Below are 26036 nucleotides of genomic sequence, written 5' to 3'. Positions count from 1 at the left end.
ACGAAACAAACGTTTTTGTACAAATCTTTGCATTTTTACGAGTCTTGGCATATCATTTGCAATATTTTGGCCAGAAACAATCTGTTCCAGCAACTGGTTGTTCATAGAAAATACTTAGTGCATCTCACAACAGGCCGGGTCTATAGTTTCACTATCTATGTAGCAGGTATTTGACTATAGTAATTGTTGAAAATAAGACAAAATAGGGATTACAGTCAAAAATAAGGACATTTCTTAGAAATAAGGACAATGAACTTTTCTGACACAGCCCTTCAAAATAAGGACAAATCTTAGAAATAAGGACGGCATGGCAATCCTGGCTATAGGTATAATATGCCTATAACCTACATGATAAAACAGATTTGGTGTGATAGGTTTGCAGCATCCTAGGTATGTTATTGATTAACATCGGCTTGCTAAAAGCGTCGTTATTGGGTTATGGAGTATGTAATTAACATCAGACGCCCGCAGCGAATACCCTCCATCGTGTGCTAAAGTCAACTTTCAAATTAGCCCTGTTCAAACCTACACCTGTTGCTTATCGCTTTTACGCTAACGAGATCACACCTTAGCGATATACCTGGGGTTAATGAGACGCGCAATACTCCTTCTTATCACTGTTGATTCCTCAGTAATTGCTGATCACGATAGATTAGCTTTCTCGCAGCGTATAACCTGGTTGGATGCACACCTGACGGAGAAATGTATTTGAGCATGTGCTGTCACAGCGCTGTGGATATAAATTTTATACTGTCCACGTCATATAGGTTTTTACCTCTAATCCAGAAATGAAATCAATTTTATTAGTAAATACAAACATGGTTTTATGAATTGGTAATGTAGAATATTTATGAATAATATGTGCCTTTAACAAAAAACTTGTTTTTTTCATATTTTCTAGCACCAAATCAGGTTTACCGTACCATGACAATCTAACTGCTATTTCCAAAGCACACATGCGAATTGTTGACATTGCAATCTACTTGATTATCTTAAACAAAACAAAAGCACTCCTCCACTTAATGCATCGGAAACTGCTGTGAGGGTCGTCCGCTTTAGCATCAACGCCAAGGGGATTACGCAAGTCTCTTGAGCTTATAGCAACATGCCCTACGACCGTACCAGCGATTTTGGATCTAACGAAGAAGTCAACACAGTGAAATGCGTCTCTGGTGACGAATCGCCAGCGACGAAGGGCCAGGTCAAAGTCAAAGCAAGGTGGGAAAAAGTTTGTTAAAAATTCAGTGCGTTGTTTTATCTACTATATCTAACATTTTTTTTTTAATTTTAAACACTACTGGTTCCCAGCTTGTGAGTAATTTAACTTCTTCAAGGGTTAATTACAATGCCATGTTTTATTTATGTGACGTCATCCTTTTGTGACATAATAGTTACGTTTTTTGAAAAAGAAGTAAATATAGAAACATTTCTGGTTCTGTCAGCGGTAACGAAGCTAAAAAGTTAAGAACCACCGATTTAGTAAATGAGTAAAGCTATAACACTTTTTACTTCAGACTTACAAAACAAAAAACACCAGTCGATCAGTCTGGAAGCAAGTTTTCCAACAGCTTATCAATTGAAAATACACCGACACGGAGTCAGCGGGATTCGAACCCGGATACTCGCAGTAACAGCACGGACTCCGGGCTCGCGAGTGGCAGTGCAACCAAACGAAGATCCATGGATAGTGAAGGCTCAAACCGGATCCGAGCAACTGGATCGGAGAGCTCCAGTCCAGGTTACTGAAAAGTTTAATAGAGTTTCTTGTTTACTATAGGTATCTCATTTACTACATCTAACTTTGCATGCATAGCTTGTCCAGACTTGATTGTGGTGTTTGCATGTGCACGACCTTTCAATATTGCATGAAAATATGTGACTGGCAAATTCAAGAAGTGACAAGCGCCTAACGGTTTCATGAATATTTGAAATGTTTCTCTTGGCGTGGGGTTTGTCGCTTGCGTAAAAGAGCGTATGTTTGTTTCTCTCGTGAAACAGAGTAGAGAAAATTTGGCTGACTTATATTAAACAGGATACACAAATAACCAATACAATACGTCTGCAATAAACTAAATTTGTTCCAGTTTTGTTAATTAGCAGGGCACGAAAGAAAATATACAATAACATTGTGAATAATTCAATAAAACCTTCCACATGTATAAATGTAAGAGGAACTGTTCTGATATTGTTTAAATCATTTTTCTTAGATATTCAAATTCTTTTGTCCTGATTTATAACACACACCCATGTTCACGCCTTGGCCACTTAAAATACAGTAGCCCTTAAATTTTCGTCCAAATTTTGTCATGAAATCGATAGAAAGGATCCACTGTAACGGTATCTGTAATCGCACCTAAAGACCGCAAAGCCGCAATTAAATTCACCTCCTAGCCGTCATGTTTTATTCAAGCACATATCACTCACATAGTAAGGAATCGTCTTTGGATATAAAGCTAGACTTTCTAGCAGGATATGCACCTTTGTGTAGGATTTTGTGGCGTTGAGATAATGGAGCGTCCAAAATGCAATTAATCGATCATCGCGGCTCAGCCAGATATATCCATAATTCATCTATGTTTTGATGGATTGGCTTATTCGTGGTGATTGACGAGAGAATGCCAGAGTTGTGTCATATCTTCGTCAGGCCACCACGGAGGTAGATGATGGATTGAGATAAACAGGCGAATGCATACAGGTTATGAGCTGCAAATGTCAATGTTTGTTGCAAAAGAGGTTTGCCCGTTTTTTGGGAACAGATGCAAGTTGAGTCTTTTGGATAAAATTCCGTTTATTATAACCGAAAAACTAGTATAGAGTGGAAGTATAAAATGATTTTTTTCATGCTTTCTTAAAGTTACCAACCCTTTTGTGGTAGCCATTCTCCATGGTATAGCGTTAGGATACATTTTTTAAATAGTTTTCGGCAGTCATTTTTGCGAATGTACACGAACTGTAGAAGCGTGCCCAGGGGAAAGAATTCTAAGAGTACAGAGTATTTTTTGCCTAAAATTTTAGCAGTTTTTGTGTCCCCATCACTTATACAACGCCCATAAGGCAAGGGCAGTTCCACCGTTGTAACAACAAACACCAATCCTTGCCATTTATTACGAGATAAGAGCAAATTAGCTCTCAAGAGTGCAGCGATCTGTACATAGGATGCTCTGTACCAAGGCTCTTCTGGCCAGGTGTTCGGAGAGGCGAGTGTGTTGACATTGCTTCCCCCGCTTGGCTTGGCCAGCCGCCACTTGTTCACGCGTTAGCGAATCTCTTGGGCTTAGGGCGAAGCACCCCTACACACCCTTAAGAGAATATCGATGCCTTGTTGTTGTCTATAAAGATTTTAAGATGTAGATGTTTATACACGGGTCGTGATTAACAACGTTGGGATTGCTGCCTGTTGTACATTTAGGTGCGATACTTGATCCAGTTTTGTGGTGAAATACCAACTAAGAATACGGTTCGAAATAGTACCAATATACAAACCTTTCCTAAAAAGGTTTTCCTAAAAAATCTCACGGTGTTACACAAGCCACGGTAATTAGCTTTGCGCACCCAATCCAAAATATAAAAAAGAGGTTTGGAAAATGTGTTCTTTCACACTTTGCACCAGAAGAGATAGATAAACTATATAAATACTAATTTGTGTTTGACACTGTGTGCAATCCCACCAGCTACCTGCAAAAACATGAACAAGTAACCCCATTAACCCCTTCCCGCCCAAGTCTAACACACAAATTCGACGGATTACATTAAATTTCTATTTGAGTCCAATATGCCGTGAACACCCAACCATATGACGTCATGGCGCCCACTCAGGGCCAGGGGCTTTGTGTAACAGCGGCGGCAGTGATCACACCGATTCAATTGTTTGTGTTTTGTAATGGCGACCGATTGTTGTTGTTCCACGGCACTTGGCAATGTCAACCACACTACATTAGGCGGGCACTCGCCGACATAGCTTAAAATAGCGTCGACATTTTTCTCACTCCATTGTAGACGGTATAGGTAGCACCCGAGGACCTCTTAGCGCCGCTTCGGTTGGTCACTGGTGCAATCCGAAGGGTGTATTGCGTTCCGCCGGATTTTGGTGTATTTGCTGCGGTGAAGTAATTTACTTTGCGTCGTCTGTTGTCAACGAGGCGCGACCCTACCTGAGTGGAGAAATCAACTTTTAAACCTCAAGAAATTTACCCTATAGTGTACATTAGAAGTTGAGAAACGTGTTTTGTTCGCAACCTATATTGCGGGAACAATTTCTTCTGGTAAACATGGCAGTTAAAATGGTCTTATGCCCTAATGTGACACTTACAAATCCACTGTTGTTTAAAGAACGTCAAATTAATCATGTATAAAACGTGTTTTTGTTCAGTTTTAGTAAGTACCTGATCTATACCATTACTTAATATTCCTCACAGAAATATTAAATTTTTTAATTTGTATCTGTGTGATCAGGTTTTCTTCCGAAGCACACTGCAACACAAAATTACAGAACTGCCATATACGACAATTTGATATCGAATGAAATGTAATATCTCTAAGTCATATTGCGCCCATGTTTCTCGACCATGACATCAGTCAGAAGCAAGCGCGATCGATGTTGTACGTATTCGGGTAAACGCGTTGCTGGGAGTTGTGTGACTTTTAATATCTGATATATATTGCATGTTGTTGTTTGAAAGCTTTTTTCATCTGTATGGCTGGCAATAACTTTCACTCATCGCGCTTATGCTTTTTGCAGCTTTCTACTTCCGTCCTAACTCAACCCACTGCGAGTACGTGACATATTGGCCAGGTAAATCCCTGTACAGAATTGTTGCCGGCGTTGAACTTTCGAAATAGCGTTGTTGCCCAATCCTTTATTAATTTTCCTTCCCCGACATCCGCTGTCTTTTTATGTTCCAACTGGCGGCTTACTTAATCAAGCTCTCGTAGTAGGTCAACCTACATTTTCAATCAGCTTGCTTTTCAGCAATTTTCGATTAACTTTTGCTTGAAACCTATACTTTAGCTTTAAGTCCGGGTTTTTTACTCAAGTTATTAAAAACGAACAATAATATTGTTTTTAACAGATCAAACGTCACGTATGTTTCCATCATACCCTTTTACCAATACATGTTGTCGTATTTCGTTACATAAGACGTTACATACGTACTGGAGAGATTTGGTTATTTTGCGGTTAAAATGTGCCTTGGTTGTCTATAACGTCCATAATTAACAACCAACGGACATGTCAATAAGACAGGCACAAGAAGAGCTCAATGTAAATTTTCGCATGAATTAAAATTAAACCCTAATCTCACGTAAGCACACCAGCAGCTGCGTCTCGGTTGGTAACAGCAAACTGAATCCCGAACCTTCGTCTTTGTGGTTCGCCCACGGTGCTGTGTATCATGTCGAAATGACAAATGATAGCATCATACAGGGTCGTGTTACTTGTAAGTGTCGTCGGCTAAAGGCAATTTCGCGCCTTCTAAGTCTTGTAACTGTCTACATAAAAATCCCTAGACGTTACAAAAATATTGTGACCAGGTTTATTGTAAATTTGGGGCGTTTATGCCGATGCCACACGGGATATCTTATTAGTGCTGTTGCCAGCTGAAATCGGATCCGTTTTAACTTCCGCCCTCACTGATGTGTGTAGACGCTTACACCGAACCACCGGGCCGAGTCAGCCACCAGTCGTCCCGCGATGAAGGCACAACCGCTGCTGCATCACAAAGTGCCGCCTACAAAGAGAACTCAAACGTGAACTTTCACGGTAAAGGACCCACTGACGAAAAGTACCTGAGCACGGCCTCCGACAGAGCAGCGGACCACGAGGTAAGAAGCTTTAGTTGTTTGTTGACTCGCTTAGTAAAACTGTAATCGCTTTTTTTTATAAGCCGTATTGTATTATATACCCATCATTGACCGTTGGGTAATGACATGAAAACCCATTTTAGAGTGAGGTTGATTACGTGTACAATGTAGGATCGAATATTATAATATTATCTGCTGGGTGTCTTTAGAGTGAAGTGATTTTTGTGTGACCCTAAACAGCCCCGAGTCTTTCGTACAGTCTTTTGTGGCTGCATCTTGGTTTCCTTAGCACTGTTATCGTTTATCAACTGTACGTGCATCTTTGCAGTTGTCGGGGTGTCTGTATCACACCTAAAGACGCACTATTTCCTTTAGCTCGCGTCTGGTTAAAGCCATCCTAAACATATATATAAATTAACAGTCAATGAGTAACCGAGGGAAATCTGAGAAACTGGCCGATCTCTAATGTGCCGGGACCGTTTCACTTCTAAGCCTAATTGCCCTTAGCTTAGCTGACCAGGCCAACGCGGTCTGAATGCATATGAAGAACCTGACTGTTTTGGTTTAATAAAGGAAGGCGCGGACCGTAGACATCAACGTCTTGTCACATGCATCATTAATTTGATAAACGAGTGCGACGAAAGCAGGCAGTGGTCAGTACCGGGCAATGTTGACTCAGTAACGAACCACTGGTCACCGACGGGCACTGGAGCGTCCACGTCCCGGCCTGTCTATGAAATACCACTCCAAATTACCCTTATAATTGCAGCATGCCATGCCTCTATCATGGTAACTGTGTTTGGGGTAATGGAAATTGGACGGTGCCCTGATAACAAATAGTGTTGCATCCGAAGTGTCGCATTACGCTACTGCAATGAGATATTAGTAGTCTGTCAGTAGATGATTGATGGTTTTCTACAATCCTGCTGCATACTTTATCGCAATTGTATTTAATGATTGTTTCAACAGCTTTTCAAGCTCATTACTGCGGTCAAAGACTCTTCAACAAACTTTCGCAGGCATTTGTGTTGTATCAGGCTATAGAGAATTATTTTACACCTATTGCACAATTTTTAAACGGATCCCTTTGAAATTTTGCTCTCATTGGACGAGTTTTTAGACTTGACTTTTTGTGGTTAGTTCTGTTTTGCAGCAGAACTGTGCTGAGGTAAAACCGTCAAACGTACACGCAATTATACGTGTAAGACCGAATATTCTCCATTCCGGACTGTTTGTCCCTCTTCAAGGTGTTTAGATTGTATTTGTGTGTATACGCATGCTTGAATAGCCTCTTTGCTGGTGCACCTTTGGGCGTGTAAACGATACATCATTTCGACGGGCCCGCGAGCGACCTTTCCATCATTCTACCGCTGCTAATGCAGTCTGGCATTTAACCGAGCTGTTGTGCAACGAGATGAGTGGGGATTTAGAACTTGGGCTCAATACACTATACCGTTGCAGGCCCTCACATCTGGGTCGGCGTGATCGATGGCGATGCTTAGTTAGAGTCATTCACGCGTAAACAGCCAATTTGTTTCAAATTCCGACGGCTAAATCCGGTGTAATTTAATGTCCCTCCTGGTGGCTTAACTAGTTCTCCTTTATTTGCATTCATATTCTTGGGATTTAAATAAGTAAAACCTTTGATTTAGTACCAAGTTTAAGAACCAACCAAACTACCAGTTGTGTGGGAACTTTCCTCATAAAACGCTTTGCCAGATTGACTTTAAAGCTTCCAGCGTTTAAGATCGCAAGTTTGTTTGGTTTGTGTATGTATTTGCATTGCAAACCAAAGCTTTTCCTGATCTGTTTCGAATTCCCGACGTAATCTGCTTTTGGCTTGTATTAAATCGATGACTTCTCTGCATATTACGTGTTGGTCCGTAGCCTCTTTGCATTCCAGTTTTGTGTAATCCTGGTTTTAATTTTTGCGTTGGCGTCAGTATCGCTGTTACAGACCTATTTCATGTTTAGCGGCGCTTTTACCTTTTCGAGATGTAAACAAAGTGAAAAAATCTGGAATCGCTAAACTTAAATGCACTGATATTACGCATTGTACATTTCTCTCCATTTCAGACGTTTTCTTTCTTCAACTTGTTTGCAGTATTTTGTACAGAAGCCGAAACGTTGAGCAAATTTGTGACTTTTCTATTATAAACGTTAAACAAACAATAGGTGGTATTAAACTTTGAAGCAAAACACCCACTATACGTATTAAAAACCGATAAACCTTTTATCCTGCAAAACGTATTTGAAGAAAATTAAAACGTTTATAGAACAACAATCCAATAGGCATTACTGTTTTCAGTACTGACGTCAACAAATCGAATCCTATAAACCCGCATGGAATTTTTTCCAATATTTATTGATGTGGAAGTTCAGTTGACCTCAGAACGCGCGATGCACCACGGATGACTTTGTTTGCCCCAACGAACAAAGGGCTCGGGGCCAAGCAATCAAAAGCATATTACATAGGAGTCAAACCGTCGCCAGACAGATTCGGAGCGGCCACTGCAGTGCACTGAAATACACCTTATGAACGAACTTGCGCCCCTGGGGAGCAACTCCAACAAATGTTATTAGTCGCTGTAGCAAGTCCCAGTCGCTATAGCCTTGTTCGAACGTGTTCCCGACTGGGAAGGTCCTTATACGAACTGCTTTTTACAAGATGTCCGGAGAGCGGTTAACATGTGTACACTGTTTGCATAGAGTTTATGTTCAGCGTTTGTGAACGCCAGATACACAGTTTGAGTTGGGGCTGCTGTGATTTGTTGCTTAAGGGAGGTTTCAAATGTATTGGAAAAGCAAGGGATGAACCAAGCTAATGGAAATTAGGAATAAAAATAGAAGGCAAACCAAATAGCAGATATTTAATGACCAGAATTTACAAAGTTAGCACTAAACCTAATCAGTGCAGAGGTAATTGTTAAATTAAAAGAGATCAGAAATTCTCGTGATATTAAATTACCAACGAATATGATCCTGAAAACAGTTTAACATCGTACTAAACTATTCACAATCAGTAAACACACATACAACTTAAAAAAGCGCATAAATTTCCAAATTTAACGGGCACAATGTTTAACTGATTTCCCAAAAAATAAGGAAAATGCCTTAAAAACTATGACACTCGGAGAATAAAATGTTATGTGGGAAATTTTACGCAGTTTGACTATAGATGCTCTCTCGCATCGATCACATGGGTATGTTGGTTATTTTGGTAGCGCAACTACATTTGTTAAAACGTTGATGAAAAATAATTCAATAAATTTGCTCGAATAAAATTTGCTTTCATGCAAAATATTCCCATTGACAAACTTTACCACGTTTTCGAATAAATTTCGTAACAATATGTGCTTGGAATAAAGTACAGCGGTCGAACTCACGTCTAAAACCCACGGGAAGAAGAAAAAGATTGTGACGCCATTTTCCGTCGCCTCGGTAATGGAACGCGACAAGTTGTGCATTATTAATGTGTGCGCGTCGCGCCTTTACCAGGACAGGGCTATTGTTTCAAAACAACATCCCCTTGGTAACGTAAATGACGAACCCAACCCGCGAAATAAAAATATATTTTTGTCGATGACGAAAAGCTGACCACATAAGATTTTTGTAAATAAAAGGCTATTCAGGTTGTTACGAAATGTTATCGAGTTTGTAAGACTACGCCGGTTACAATAACTGCACCTTGTTTTTTAGAACATTTTTATCGACATGTCTACACGTTTAATCCACAATACAGTATTGAAATCAAATAATACCGGATTATAGGGTCAACGGTGGGCAAATAAAGTGAATATTCCGGCTGCTGTTTATCTCTTGTGTAAAACTGGCATCGAACTGTTCAACGGCGGCTCAGGCGATTTATCGATCAGCTCTCGGCCTCACACTGGCAACCGTGGCAGTGGGTAATGCTTTTTCCGACACAAGGCATTAAGGGCGGACGCTTGAGTAGGTCGCTACTGTTTTTCGTTTCCATGAGTGAAGTACGAGAGGCTTAATACTTCTCACCGTCATATTAATATTGCATTTTGCTCGTAACGAAATCGACTCTTGCACAATCGTCCTTCATTGTTATCTGCACACTGGTTCGCATTGCTGCAAGGCGCAGGTTAGGTGTAGTTGCCGTAAAGCGATGTGAATTAAAAATTATGAAAGATATGACTTTGATATTGATGGAGCTTGGAAAGCAGTGCGACTTCAAAGCTTAACTTAATGTTTAGCTGGTCCTGTATATAGCTTAGTGGAAGTAAAAAATAATACTGAGAACAGATAAAGATGAGATTTATTCGTCACGATTATTTTATGTTGAGAAAGTCCATTGAAACCTCCATGTACACAAAAGGTAGCTAAAACATATTACGTATGCTTTTAAACAACCTTGTTGTTTGTCAGTACTTCAAACAATTCAGGGATAATTAACACTATAGGTTATTTAACTGTTCTGTGACCTTGTTTGCACATTCACGAGATGATAAATGTGCGACAGTACAGCAGAAGCCCTCGGCGGGGAGACCCCTACAACGAGAGGCGCCATGAGCTTCCGATTAGTTGTAACACATTGAGTTACTCCTGTTCCACAGAACCTCTAATTCTGCCGGTAAAAACTTTCGCATGCACTTTGTTTAGTTCCACCATTTGGACCACTTTTTATATCACGTTCCGGGCAGGTTTTTGAGTAACGAATTTGAGATTTCACAATAAAAAAAGGATGCTGACATAAACATATTTAAGTACGTCACCTTATCGCTAAAACCTGTTGAAATTGTGTCGGGCATACAGTTCGAACAAGCGTTGGCAACATTTTTCCCAGATTTAAAAAGTGTAATGAATGGGGTTGTCTGTACTACGCGTATTCTGGTGAAAGTGCTAACCAAGCATGTTTATTATTGACTTTAGTTATCGACGATTACCGTGGTGACCAAGCGAATGCGTGTGTAATACTATCCTACATATTGTCCCTATTCAACGACTGACGTTGGTACAACACGCAAAGTAATTTATACCCAAACACATTTAACGAAAACCCGAACGAAGAGAAATCCGGTTGTGCTGACATTTGTTCTGTTAGTAGCATAAAAGGCGTATGCGATTTTGAAGTATTTTTGTCGTTTGCTTTGTTTAACTTTTTTCGATTGTGAACAATGAAACCAGTGATTCGTTTCAGGCCCTTGCCGAAGCCCAAGGTCAGATCATTTTTTTATAAAAATTATGTCTTATATTGCGGTGTAAATTGTAAGCGAAACTGCAATAGTAACAATTGGCAATACCAACTGTACATGTTGTTTAGTGTAACGAAGGTGACGTTTAATTTAAGCCAAGTTTGTGTACAGAGGACAGTTACGTTTAACTAAGGCTTACAATATGTGTCATTTAACTTTCAGTTAATATTGGCCCGTTTTAAACATGATACCTAATAATCAAGTTGAAAATTGACTTGAATTTTAAATTGAAAAATAGTTTGTTTTACTTACTTCGTTGACATGATACAACGTTTAAGGAGTTAAATCGAAAAGCAAATTTTGTAACAATGTTTTATACGCTGTAGGTCAGTTACATCATGATGACGTCAAGTTCCCCAAGTACCCTGTGGGACCAGGACCAGACCCTCGCTGAGGAGGAAATCCCCCAGGAAAGCGCACCCCAAAAAGTACAACCCATCGGCGAACCCGCGCAAGGTGGTTCACCTACACGTCACAGACGGCGTGACGTCAGCAGTTTGCTACGTCACAAGAAGCCACACAAGGAACATCCTAAATCAGCAAAGGGATCAGAGTCGGCAAGCGAAGGTGACGTCACTCAGCAGGGCGCTCCACTCTTCGACGGCAGCGCCTTCAAGCGGATAGACTCAAACAAGTACAATAGTCACAGGACCGCTGTTACTCATAAAGAACCCGACTGTTACGATTCCGATTCGAGTAAGCTTTCGAGTAAAACTCAGAAGGCGGTGATGAGATCGAGTTTAAACGAGTCTGGTACAGTGGCTGCTTCAACTAGCGCCCGTCCGTATTCGGAATCCAGCAAAGGTGAGATGCATGAGGCATGACTATTTAATGTATTTGATGCGTTTGATATAAAATAGTGGTTGACTTTGTACCTCAATTTTATACATTTGAAAGTGGAGGTTTCATGAAATCTTGTTGTCGAAGTTGAAGAGGGTATAGGTGTCATTAAATAGTGGTTGGATTGTTGGATTATGCAAGATGATTGCGATTGACGAAGAAACCAAGGTTTTAAATTCCGGAAATGATCATTTCATTTGTTGTGCTTAAGATTGGCGTTTGTTAGAATTTGGTTGACAGCGCAATTAACTCAGCGTCACTAAACAGTATGCATCGTAGTTTTTGCAAATTCGCTTTTTAAGAAAGCCACGCTGCAAGGGCCAGGAAACTGTGCCTTTTTAGTGGCAAACAAATTTCAGTTTTGCACGAAACCTGTGTTTGTGATTGAGAATTGAGCCACCAATGTTACATAAAAGATATTTTTAATGATGTCACTTGCGGAAGTTACACCCTGTCGAAATAGAAATCAGTGCGAAGCGAAACGAGGCCCCCGTTTGTTGTGTAACTTTGAAATCAGGTGATTAGATTACCAGGGTTCGAAAAATGTAGCCCACGTTCTCGTGATTTAATATTTATTCCTTTGTTTAAGTGCCCGACGCAACTGGTCGCTTTGTTACGAAGTATTTATCCTACAGTGGTGAACAGCACCTTGTTTTCCGCCTGAATTCCGGGCAAAGCAGTTATTAGAAGCTCCGGTGAGCGCGAATGCCGAGAAATTGGGGCGCGCCAGAGGAAAGGGGGTCGCCGACACATTCATAAACACTGTGTAAACAACAAAGCGAAAGAGGGAAAATCGGTCAGCTGGACTTATTGGCCGTCGCGAGTGCCTGGTCGCCAAATTGCTTTGAAGTTCGCTGCAGCCTTGACTGTTAGACTGAAGGGGGAAAAACAGTAATTGCTCGTGCGGATAATGTTTAGGTATTTGCCACGCGTCACCGAATTACAAGAAACCTCCTGGTGGGACCCGACCGGCGCCATTAGCAGGGTTGGGATATAAAGCTGGCCAAGCGCGACAAATGCGTTTGTGTGACGCTTGTCGCGTCCAGGTGCACAACTCTTGATCGTGGTGACGGGCGGCAGAGTAAATTGTTGTGTGCGCAGTAATTTAAGACTCCTTTTCTGTGTGTGCTTGACTTTGACAGCTTCCTGGCTGGGTGTTCAATAGATTCCATCTGTCACCACTTCAAAATCGAAAAACGGGGAACAAAGTTTGTGGTGTTTAAAAATTGGGCAATGTGTTTCATTGTGGCCTTATACATAATATAACGGGTCACAATATAAGCATACTATCGATCAGACTGCTGAAAGTTAACTTATTTCACATTTCGTCGTTTTAACAAGCTCTTTAAATCAAGATTATAGAGCTGTTCTTGCAAGTATTTTTGTTTCGACGTTTCGACGTCCTGCACAGGTCGCCTTCATCAGGGTAAATAACACTGAATGCGCGTAGTATAGTTCACTATAAACAAAGGAAAAAATATTTAAACACAAACACGTCACAACGCAACGAAAACAGTTATATTCTAACCAACGCAAGCTTTGTACATTTAACCAAGCACAGATCAATTTGATTTTTCCATTTTACATCTATAAAGAATCTTTGGCGTTTGCAGTTAAAAACCTCGACAACCTTTGCTCAGCCAAGGCAGTCACTTTCATTTTAAATCGCTCAAGTTAAATCCGCACCGCTAGAGCTATTATTAGCTCCCGTTTCTCTCTGTCGCATCGACATTCTTTCATAATCTCATCGATTCCTTCGCTTCAGTTGTCCCACACAATGTCGCAATGTAATGAGGCTTCATTAGCTTTCGCGTGCCCGGCTTATTGCAACTCTCCCGCTGCTAGTCGTTTTAGATTGAGTTTTGGCCCTCAAATTTTGCCAATCGATTTATTGTCGTTTTCTTATAACAGGGTTCCGCCTTATAAGTCTCGGTTTTGTGTCCCTAAGTTTCAGCTTCGATGCCCGCTGTGGTAAAACCCCCACGATGGCCTAGCGCTGTTTTCAATACACACAGAAGTGGCGTTCACATTTGTTTATTGTCTGGTGATGATTGTGTTTCTTCAGAGTTGCGTCGGCACTTCGGGAATGTCGGTCGAACTTTCGGGATGTGAAAGTATCTTTAACGACTGGTGGTAAAACAAAATGGAGGTGTAGTTGCATTAAAAGTGTGTTGGTTATGTGTGCTACAATATCAATGGCAGAAGACACTGTTGTATTTTTGCCAAATGCGGATGACCCAAAAAATGATTTTAATTATTATTATTGACGCTAAATTTGTATCCAACTGTAAATACAAGTATATCTTTGTGCTTTGATAGAGAATACTGAAAAGGCTCAATTTCACATGGCGTTATATTCTAGTTTTTGAGACATTCTACCACGTGGAGATGTTTGAGTAATGTCCAAATTAGATTTCCACAGATATAATTTTACGACTACTGCATTGGTCAAATGCTTTCATTGGACAACATAGTTCACTCTGGACACGCGCTTTACATCACAATTACGATAAATCGTGATAACATTTGCGAAAATACGTGACCGCTCGCCCTCATGATAACCATCTGGGTCTTGGATACCTTGGGCGCCGGCTGGCTATGGACAGTCGCCTCTTTCTACAGTTGCTGAGCCACTCGTCTTGTTGCAGTCCTGTGTATAGCTTTGATGCGCTTAATCTGACTCCGATTTCTCATCTATCACAATTGCATTGCACGTCAAAACACTGCGGGGTTCCTTTCTTTAATATCAAAAAACCGTCTTTTCACAGCCTCGCAGATTGACGACCTCTTCTGCGCTGAAATATGGCCAAGGTCGTTTCTTTGACCTTGTAGATATCATGATGGACGACCGTGTATGTGTTATGTCATTTGTCTTCTGCAAGAGCGCCGCGAGAAAATGCGATTTGTTGCCGCTTTAACGCCAGCTATTCGATTGCATTATGTGTCCTTTGCAATTGTATCTTTCGGTTCAGGGATTTATGAATAATAGATTGGATGCTGAGCGCCCGGTAATTGCACCCTATTCATAGCAACACGTTTCTAAAAACGTGCCATGAGGACACGTTTCTAAAAACAACCAGCTTTAAATTTTGGCTTAGTTTCTCGGCTTTTTGGTTCGCCATGACATTCGTTTACATCTGCTCTCCAACCGCATTTACCGGCGTCTCGGAGCACGAAACTCTACACGATCCTGCGTGACAAAAAGCTTCCTATCCAGCCGGGGTCGATATGTATCGCAGTAAATGCGCACGCGAGTTTCACCACCAGATGCAGCATATCAATTATGGTGTTGGTTGACAGACGCGGAAACCAGGTAATTGGCTCTTGTTGCGTGATCAAACGAGCACATCTTTCCCACCTCAAATCGCATAGGAATGTTCCAGACATGTGCTTTGTTTGTCGCAACGGTTGTTGTGCGTACTCGGCCATTATTACATTACGATGATTAGGCCCTCGTTAATTCGCTCCGACCGTTACCGTGTTCTGCCTGCTGCTTCAAAGCCCGCGACAGCTATAATTAGAGCAGCTTTCTGTTTCTCGTGAAATATGTCACTGGAGCTGACAAAAAAGTAGAAATGAACAATTCGTGGTACCCTGCTGTCAAAAAACTCAAGCTCAGTCTATTACAAAGACGTGCCAAAAAATAGTTTTGCCGGTCGCCACATGCGAAGGTTTTTTAATAAATATGATAGCGAGTACAAGGATAAGCACTAAAATCCTACAATCACAAATCTATTACTTGGGATTTCATCGACAATCCTTGACCGCCATCTTACTGGAGGTCGAGAGTATTAAGCCCGTCGATTCGCATTAAATTGTCCACTTTCATTACCGTCTTTCCGAGCAATACTGCGAATCCCAGGTACATGGCTGGCAGAAAATAGGTTGGTATAACAGCGTCGATGATAACACGCTGTCAAGTCTGACGATCGGTTGTGGCATATTATTACCCGTGTGCTATAGGCATGCAGAAATGTTCGCCCGCCGATGTGGCACGTAATTGATGGTCACTTTGACATCGATTTGTGCAAGGCCACCGATATTGAGGTGTAAGTGAGCGTATGATGAACCGTCATGAGAAGGTGTGAATTGCAAGGCGGTTAACCCTTTCCCGCTACAGCGAGAACCTGAATTGCCGGGTTGGATTTTAGCAATGGCCATGTACCTTCACTGTAGTATTCAAACCTGTAAATTTTTCAAATTATCATGTATTTTGAAAATCAGGAACTACGTTGCACCACTAAGGAGTTGTAAACGGTCGCTTGACAATACGGATCAAAAATTTGTGGTCGGTTTGTCGTTAACGTCACATTTTCTGTAACTCACTCCTTAATAATGCTTGTTTTCCGATACCAATTCGCCCCATGTTTGTCCATCATTGACAATTGTTTACAGAGGTATTTTTAACGACGCCGTGCTTGCGAGAAATTTACGTCAGGTCGGAATTCTCGCTTGATGAGCGAGCGTTGGCGATAAATAATTGATTAAACTGTCCGCTATCCAAGAAAGCAAGGCCGTATCGTGGGCGCAGGAAGCGATGCGTCTGTTGCCTGAATTTAATTCGGACTTTCGTAACGCTAAAAAAACAACCAATTAAAAATTCATCTAAGCCGATTAAACACACAGTGGCGTATTGGGTTTTTATTAGGATTCATAAGACCTTATCTACTCATATTCATTTCATATATAGGACGGCAAAACAGGCTACATCAATCAATGTTTTGAAGATGTTAACCAGTTTAGTTACATTGTGATTAGTGGAGTGCAAAATATACACAAACTTATATTTAGATCTGACACTTCGTAAAGACAGATGCTTTCCGAAAAAGATAAAAAGGACCATTTATGTCGCTCAGTGTTCGTCTGTTATGTTTACCAAGCATCTTTTACTCGTAACATAATTTTATGACGTAAACTCAATTGGCCTGCACTGAGTACTGATAACCGCGGTTTTATCGCCGGTTAAATCATCGGCGTCTGATCGCCGTTCGTCGGTGAGTCAATATTTGAGCAACCGAGCAAGAGCTTAACCGGTCTGGAAAGTATCCATCCATGCGGATATTCACGTAAACTGGACACATGGCCTTTGACAAACATTGCACTGACGTGATGCTGTATACACTGGACTCGACGTAATCGTGTCGAAATGTTAATGAATTACGAGCGCTGGCCAGGGGTCGGAAAGGTTGCAGATCGTCATTTGTTATGCTGCCCAGGCGATACACTGGAATGGTCAAAGGGCTTTCTATACACGCCGACAACCTCAAAATAACGTTGTTATTAAACCTATTATTATTCCAATAGAAATAGTAATGTTGCAGGCAATTATATTTTAAGTTGAATAATACTCAAGTGTGGATGCTTGATCGTGTGATTCCGATATAAGTTTGGCCACCGTGGCAGCGCTTGCCGCTCCCAAGTCATAACATTGTGGGTCTCTCTGACCTCTTATACAACGCGTGTAAATCGCCACAGCGCGTTTTGATCTCTTTCACAGTGGACAAGCCAAAATTTGAAAACCCGAGTAGAATACGAGTACTTAATTGAATCGACAAACATCGTCGGATTTTACTCGTTCTGTTCTAACATTGCCCTTTGACAAATGATCGAAGCAGCGTTGCTTCTTCCTTAAGCAAATACAAGTGAAAGCATGATATATGGCACTGCAAATTGAAATTCAACCACCGACCCTGATAAATTAGGCATGGACGTGTACTGGCGGTGGTATGTTGTACGAACGCCGCAAGTTTTTATTAAAGTTGAGTGGGTCGTGAATTTATGTCCTTCACTCTGTTCACACAAATGGCAAATCGACTACATTTGCTCTTTTGTGTTTACAGGGGGCAAACTGAGGTGTATAGGAAAGATTTTTGAGTCTCCACTGTGTCTAACCTCACTGTATTGCAGATCCATTGTGTAGTTGAAGTACGTGTAATGTCATGCTAAATTAAAATGGATTCTCTTGCATTTCCAAAAATGATGAATCAGTGGGCATTGAAGGTTAGATTTTTGCTGAAGCAATTTCATCTACATCTGTAGTCTTTCTCGCTTTTTGTGACCAGTATTGTGTTTCTTCGAATACGATAACAAGGTGCAGAATAGCGTGTTTCACCTAAATGCCTCCCCTCAATACTCAGGACCACGAATTGAACACCGTCAACAAATTGCTTCAGATGGGTTGTCAGACAATACAATGCTGGACATTTTAACCCCATGCAACCACACAATCTTTGAAGTCATTCGTCGAAACACCCGCCCTGTCGGTTTTGTTGTCAAACATTGCGCATGGCCGCTTAACCAATTCACGTGAGCTGCTTTTGCGCCGCCTCCACTGAGATCAATTTCCTAATTCGCGACCATCCCAGACTGCACTGCCTCGCGCTATTGTTACGCATGAGCCCCACGTCATTGTGATGCAATCTTGATTATTTTTTGCCCCAAATGTACCCCTGCTCCTCATGAACAGTGGGCGTTGTGTACGAATACAACACACTGAACAATCTAATGGAACGAGGCCTTTAGCTCGACCAAGCTTGACTATGGGAACATTCCTATTCTGTATTGTGTGGGTGCGTCGTGGCTGCTCTAGCAAACAGGTCGTGATCAACACGCGTTGCTGCCCAGCAAAGTGGTTTCTAGAAATCACAGCCATTGCATTTTGAGTACTATCGCGTCCGGTCGTGGGTTCTTGGCTGGTCGGATGTTTTTTCAAGCATATTACGTCGCCTATCGCAAATCATAACTGTATAAGTGGTCGCAAAGTGTACCGTAGCGCAGCACAGCTAAAGGATCGGTTTGGACTTGTAGACCACCAGTTTGCTTGGTGGGTAATTGCAGCGTGCAGCTTTGGTTGGAACTTTTTTGCAGTTCAAGGGATTATCTTTTTGCCAACTAAAATTTATTTTTATGGTAACTTTGCAGCAATTGTAAAACGTTTTTCTTTGTATTGAATGGATTTAAATAGCGGTTTGTTCATGATATTCTGCTTCCCCTGCTGCCGAAATGCCAAGATTATCTCCAGGTTAGTTAAACTATTTGACCAATAACAAGTACGATACATAAATACTGTATTTTTCTAAGCGCGGATGTATTAATTTCAAACTGTCCGAACTTTTCGTATTTTAGCATCAATTTTTGAATTGATTTATGATCCAAAGTGCTCAAGGAACCAATCCATTATATGACGACATAGAAATTTTAAATATATGCGTTTAACTGATTCACGCAACAATTTTGAGGTGAATCAACGCCACAGACGTTTTTGTATCGATTTTTTTCTAACTTGAGATGAAATACCAGCGCCTTCTCTTCCACGCCAAGAGACGGCCTGGCCTTTTGAAGTGGCCAATAATATTTGTTCAACTGACTACACAAGCGCATGGACTCAGTGCGGATTTCGTGTTTTTTCAACGATCGAACGCTGCAACTTCGAATCATCAGATGACCTTCCGTTACACTTCCCGTTTTAGCGATCATTGCCGATAATGGGTTAAAGTCTATATCCTCCATATGTGCTTCGTACACATGCGAGAGAATGCCATGTATTTGTATTGCAATTCGACTTGCGGGCTTGGGTTGTTCATATTACTCATAGTTATGTTTGTGCAAACAGCTTAGTTTGATAAGCGGAAGATTTACGGGTAGATGTTGACTGGAAAATTGATGGCTTAGAAAATTTAACTTGGCGCGTTTTACGTTTATGTTTGTTTTACCACAACAGCTTTCAATTTGCTCTAAAGTCATTTGCTCGCATAATTTTCCTACACCCTGTCCACATATCAAGTAAACGTTTTTTTGAAAGTTGACCGCAGCCATTACCAGCCACTGAACTTCATTCAAAATCAAGTTACATCAAACCCACGCTCTTATAGTAAAGTGAAAAAGCTTGAAATAACGACGAAAACAGGGTGCTTGGCACTTAACAAGCCTCGTGACTGGTTCCCTTATCGATCTGTTCCATCTCGAGATTGCTAAAGTGGTGGAAAAATTGCCGTTGACTCGTTTGCGACGCCGTGTAATGAAAGATGTAATGGCCGTGACTATTCACTGAAATTAGGGACATCGGTTATGTAATCGAGCCCCGGCGCGTGTAACACAAGATGATAATCATCTATGGCCAAGAGAAAGTGATGTCCAACCGTTGTACGTCATTTCGTACTGGAATGGCGAAAATTAAGTGAAACATGATACCGGGCAGCGTTCGTACCTAGTATTGAATTTTGGGCCTTCGCCCCTGTTACGCTGTTATTAAATATTTACTTCGTGAGTCCGTCGGATTACAACTCGTTTATCACCCGGGGGAAGCCGAGTGCCCGGCCAGACGGAACAGACCCCGCACATTACTCAGCGGGAATAGAGACTGTGCGCCTTTTGATAGAGTTTGAAATTGTATCCTAATTTGTCGCTTTTTAACCTCATGCGTCACTCGGCACCATCCGGTTCGACCGAACAACAGTCAACTCTCAAAGTTGATAAACATGCATTTGAGGACACAAAATAAGGAAAAAATGTCCGTTTATTTAATATACTGAACTAAATGAACTACCAAGTTATGATAATATAGAGTTTTTTTGTATTTAGCGATGAACCACGTTTTTCAGTGTAGCGATCTCAGATCAAAACGACCTTTATGTAATGTTCACATGCTGATACAAACAAGGCCAGTAGGTTAACGAACCACTGGCCGTTTTTGGCTCATGTAAAGTAAAGACTAGTAGTATTTAGGGAATGTTGTGGAGTGGTTATTTGTGAACTCGCCGTATATCAGCATGAGTCGTTGCTGTTTGTCGTCGGGCGGAAGGGAACACAGTGGCCCGTCAGAAACTCGTAAATCCATGTGCTTATGCCAGGTCCCAGCGTGGGGCCCTCACAAAACCTTCGTGGTGACTAACGATAATTCCATCCACTGCCAGCCTTCTCCAATTCGTGGGTGTGGGTTTGCCGACCCATCTAAAGGCTTTTTACGGCTTTTACGACGTTTTCTGTACACTGGATATTGGGAGAAGGGACTCAAAGCCGCTATCAACATGTTTACGCTGTGGTTTATATCATATCTGTTACGTCAAATTCTGTAGACAGTGTCTAAATCCAGTGTTACGTCATTTTCATTCTCAGAGGAAGTGCATGGTTTATATCAGACGCGGAGCCATGTTCGTGAGAATAAATTGAATGCTTGCGCAAGGCCTAAGAATTGTCCCCGAGAATAACCTTGCCCTATTACTTGGGGGTAAAACGTCATCTGTGTCGGAGATGTGCTACTGAAAAGTTTTGTTTTACTACATGGTTAGGTGCAACACAATTCAGTTAAATATGGTCGCTTTTCTTACTCATTTCCCTTCAAATGCCACGTTCACCACCGCAACATTAACCAGGCGTTACATCACAAGCAGGTACAATGTACCAACATGGGTATCGTGGCGTAACACTTGGCATAATAAAAAACAACTTCGGCGAGAATATTGGCAACGCGTGGATCGAAATGAAAGCACGAAGCTGGTGACATAACGCTGTTGTGCTCAGACACTGTGCCCAGAATAATTGCGACAGTGCTGTGGGCCAGGGGATGGCGGCGTTCCACGATGGAGTGTCGCTAATACAAACATGAGCAGCGACGGAGACGGAATGGAAGCAAATATTCCTGTGAAGTGGCTTGGCCTCAAAGTTACTTGCTGGGGCTGAACCAAGTATTATGCCTGGGATTGATAAATGTGTTATTTCAGATAGTGCATTGCGGGTCAAAAATTTTGTTTGGATTTTCTCGCAACCAGTTGACGAAATTTCCCTTTTTACCGCAAAATGTTTCAACTGACACCGTTGTCAACTATAAGCACACTTCTACCATTAATTGCATCTCTTGTTACCAAAATTTGTTTCATGAAAAGCATGTAATTTGGATATGGAAAGTCAAATTACAAAATGATAAGCTTGCAGCGATCGAAATGCCTAAGAAGGGCAAAATCGATTTGACGCAAGTGACGTTTAATGTGAAAGCGTCTCTACCCGGACCACAGGGTGCCGCAAGATTGACTCCTTGTGCAGTTTGGGATTTATACTCGTTCGAATGCAAGAAATGGATTTGGCAGCAGGCGGGCAGGTTTTCATAGGCAGGAGAGAGATAGCTTGATGCTGTGTCGATTCCGCGCTGATAAGACCTGCTACGCTCCATTAAGTGCATTTCGCTGTCTACGTTTAATGCGGGCGAATGATGAGATTCGCGCGATTGCGGCAAGCCACGGTGTCAAGGTGGAATGCGCAAAATTCCCTTACAAAGTTTACGGTAATTAACCTTAACTTTGCGAAGGATTTTTAACCGCGATAAGTTGCGTACGCATTTGCCTTATGGAGTGCATGTCCTTTGCTGCGTCAAAACCAGTCTGTTTACTCTGATTATACGTCATGCAGTTTGGCAAGAAACAATTTGGGAAACCATATTGTCTTGGCGAGCAGCTTCATGCAGTCAAAGCAAACACAGGCGCTTGTGGCAAATAACTTCTCTTCGGCAGTGGAATGCGATCAAGCCAATAATTGATCACTCAAAAGTCTTGTAACCTTTAGCTGTGACCGGGGCTCTTTTGAAGCCACATGTATCACTTTGCAGCTAATCAGACTGAATATGCTGACACCAGAATAGATAAAGCAAGTAATAGAATTAGATGACAGGCAATACGTTGCATAAACGCACATGCAAGCTCTGTATTTTCAGAGCATGTTTTTAGATTTAGTTGAGTTTATAGCTTGATGGATCAGGCGAATCACTGTAGTTTACATAAACTTTGGGCTGTTTTAGTTAATGTGTTAAGTAGTTGATTTAGCAAACAACAACCGTTAAATGTAAAGGTGTTTTGTAATCGTAACAAAGAATTCTGTTCATTTTTGCCAACTAACTATTACGAACGGAGATTCGTGCGTAATAAGGACGTTCACGAATTGATAACAGCTTAGTGATGGTCGATCAGATTTGAATGTTACTTATTACAGGTGTTTGCGGCATGGCTGACTTCTCCACGCAATATCCGCTAATTTCTTTCTCATACTTTGCGTCATTACAACCGGGCATTGCCACCTGGAAGCGCTGAAAATACGCAAAAAGTCGGATAAATTTGACTGCATTTAAATTTATACATCGATCGTGTTCAGATTTTGATTACAGCCTGTATTATGTTAGAGTCCCATAAGGGAGTTACAAATCGTGTCACAATGTGTTAGCAATATTTTTGTGTATATTGTGCATCGATTATTTGTTTTTGCTGAATGGGAACCGACTTTTGTCCAAAGACTTGGCAGTTGATATAATTGTCACGTAATACATTGTAATTTAATTAAAAACATAAGTGCTTTGAGAATTGTGTGTGTAGATTACATCATGCAGACTATTCAACAATCGCTGTTGTCATCATCAGTGCAGGTTGTCTGCAAAAGTTCTGTGACAGTTTTGTTTTTGATTAAATTCTTTTTTTAAGTCCGTGTATAGTGTTCCCAAATTGTAATTTGTATTTTACATGAATGCTTTTATTCTAAATTTCAAACTCAGGCTTGTAAGTTTGTAAGAGTGTGGAATTGACTGTGGACTTTACGAAAGGGCCAAATTAAGTATTTCATGCGTTTCACGCGCCGGGGTGGTCGGCCCAGATGACCTGTGATGTGGTTTGGGTTTTTAGTGCGCTCTCTGAGTATAGACAAAATGTCACGTAGCATTCGTTCGTAACCCTCTCAGCGTCGATGGTAAAACCAATATAACTAAAAACGACAAGTTGTACTTATTGACCTTGCACTGTTACTTATTTCGAACAATGTTTCAAAACTTTTTAGTGCGCCCTGAATGTAAAATTGTGAAGTTTGTTAAAGGTTTAGTACTATATTGGGATTTTTTTCCATCCAAACTAAAGCATTTTGTTTTAAGGCAAAAAGCATACAGCCTGTGCGATTGAATTTGTTTTTGAAGAATCCTAAGTTGTCACATCTAACGTGAAAGTTACTTTCAGGCCTTGACCATACAAAAAACATTTTAATTTCAGTCGGTAATGGGGCTAAATCCTTAATTCTCCGACAGTCCCCAATAGCATGAAGCGGCAGCGCTGATCAATTGAATAAATCCCGACTTAATCCTGCAACAACGGTGGCCGGTCAAAGCGAAGTCGACGTCTGGCCAGTGAATTGGTAGCTCCCAAGTCTGTTTCGGACTGTAATCCTGGCCCCATGCCGCTCCTGTCGTGCGTGTGTGTGCGAAGAAATCACCACCAGTGCACGCGCGTGGGTGTGCAAGTGCCCGTGCGTTTTGCCGTCAGAGTTTTTGCCCCGTTCTGTGGTTGCCATTCAGATCAGTTACGAAGCAAGTGCCGAGCGTTTTTAGGGTTTCAATATCTAGTTTGTTATGCATTGCTTCTCATAGAGATATTGCAGTGTGCTTTATGGGACTATTGCTAGGCATATACCAGTGAATTCAGATCTAACTGTGAACAAAAACAATTGTTCAAAAATCTCGACAGAAAGCGAATTGCAGCCCAGTTATAAATAAAACATTAACTTAAAGTGTGGCTTGCCTCAGTTTGAAAATAGTAGTAGCCTGCATTTATTTTCAATATTTTACTTTCTAAATGTAGCATTTTAACAAGTTATAGTGTTTATTTACGTCCAACAATTCCTATCTGCGCCAGTACTTCTGAGTTTTTGTCAAAAGCAATTTGCATTAGTTAAGGTGTTTTATTTTCATTGTTTAGCGGTGTTTGTTTTGCTTCAGTGTAACTATCTTAAAGCAGATGAAATTGTAATACTACTTGGTTACAACTTCCAAGATAAAAACTGCGCCCCGCGTCAGCGGAAATTTGATCGTCTGTTTACCGCCAGAGGTTTTTAAAACCGCCGATGTAGCAAACATTTTGCACGTTCCAAAAAAACTTTCGCTTTCTGTTCGGAATTATTCATTATTTATTTTTTAAATGGTTACAGTAACGTTTGGAAATCATTTGCGACGCAAACCATTACACACATCAGACAGTGACGTAACAATCATTGTCTGGCGAATATTTTAACGGTCGTGTTTCGGATTTTTGTGACACTAGATTTCCAGCGTATGACTCACATCCAGATATCCTGGACTCGTAACTAAAACGAACGAACCGGAAAAAAGGTAGATATAGTAACGATTACGCCACGGGTGACATCATTTAGCTTACCCTTGCCCCTAAAGTGAAAGCATTGTTTTTTACTTCAAAGTTTGTACAGACAGAGGCTACTGTGTATTTAAATACAAAAAATGTGGCAGTCTCTCTTGGTTTACATTAATTTATTTAAGGTGCAGCAAACATATAATTTTAAGCAAATAAAATTAGTTTATTTGTTAAGCAGCCGAAGATAAACAAGTACCGACCGGAACCTTTTAAACTGTAGCAAACGCGAAAATCAAGTCGATACGATGCCAATTACTGATCGATTTCGAGCCTAAGATGTTGTTGTCGTTCCGCATTAAGCTAATGGCCGATTGATTTACTTTAGGAGGGTTCTCTATCACTTGAGTGGTATGCAGGGGTCGAGCTAATATCGTTTCAAATCTCGAGTTCAAAACACAAAGGGTCGTCAACTTTCTACGATATATTGCATCAAATCCCCTTAGGGCCTCCAAGTTTTGCTTTGATGCTTTGTGTGTGAACACAATTGAATAGTCGGGACTCCATAGAGTTAAAAAATGAATCGTATATATTGAGAAGCTTGTTTATGGTGTAAGATGCGTTTGTATATATGTTTCATTTTTGGCATGGTAAATTGTAAACGGCATTTTTAAATATGGTTAAAGTCACATATATTTTATACTTTTTCTATCCCGATTTTATGGAATACTTTTTAAGTCATGCGTTAAAGTATGTTAACCTTGTTTGTAATGCCCCTTTTGTTTGCAACTTCATCCTTGCCAAAGTTCTGTACGTCTAAACAATAACTCATCAAAGATGAACCCAAATAGCCATATGTCACACTCAACTACTAAAGTGTGAATGAACAATGGCCTGCCGTCGCTGCGTTTGAACTAATAATTTGCCGACAGGAAGGAAAAAGTGGTCCGCGGACTTTCGGGCCTTACTTGCCGGCGAAGCAGGTTTCGGCTTTACCATGTCTGCTCCTTGCCTTTTTACCGTCGCCGTGATTAAACACAAGCCATTGTTCCGTTTGTGGGTCGTGTAAAGA

The 26036-nt window shown here is 41.0% G+C and overlaps 1 protein-coding gene across 5 annotated transcripts in view; it reads left to right on the top strand.

Annotated features, from left to right (window-relative positions):
* LOC145239230 (teneurin-3-like) overlaps nt 1–26036 on the top strand; it is a 76283-nt gene that overhangs the window by 17514 nt on the left and 32733 nt on the right. For 3 of the 5 annotated variants that reach the window (XM_080102523.1, XM_080102522.1, XM_080102521.1), the window contains exons 2-6: nt 902–1218; nt 1515–1738; nt 4739–4792; nt 5642–5820; nt 11348–11825. The exons of 1 other annotated variant lie outside the window; for it this stretch is intronic. In XM_080102523.1, coding sequence (XP_079958649.1) covers nt 1106–1218; nt 1515–1738; nt 4739–4792; nt 5642–5820; nt 11348–11825 — 1048 coding nt within the window. In that variant the 5' untranslated portion in view covers nt 902–1105. Of the gene's footprint in view, nt 1–901; nt 1219–1514; nt 1739–4738; nt 4793–5641; nt 5821–10255; nt 10400–11347; nt 11826–26036 lie in introns of those variants that run through there. One more of the 5 variants, XM_080102524.1, reaches the window with a different exon arrangement.

This window comes from Phallusia mammillata, chromosome 7 (assembly GCF_965637545.1).
Source record: "Phallusia mammillata chromosome 7, kaPhaMamm4.hap1.1, whole genome shotgun sequence".
NCBI classification, from domain to species: domain Eukaryota; kingdom Metazoa; phylum Chordata; class Ascidiacea; order Phlebobranchia; family Ascidiidae; genus Phallusia; species Phallusia mammillata.
The sequence above is the reverse complement of the archived record's forward strand: the minus strand, read 5'-3'. Positions and strand labels throughout refer to the sequence as shown.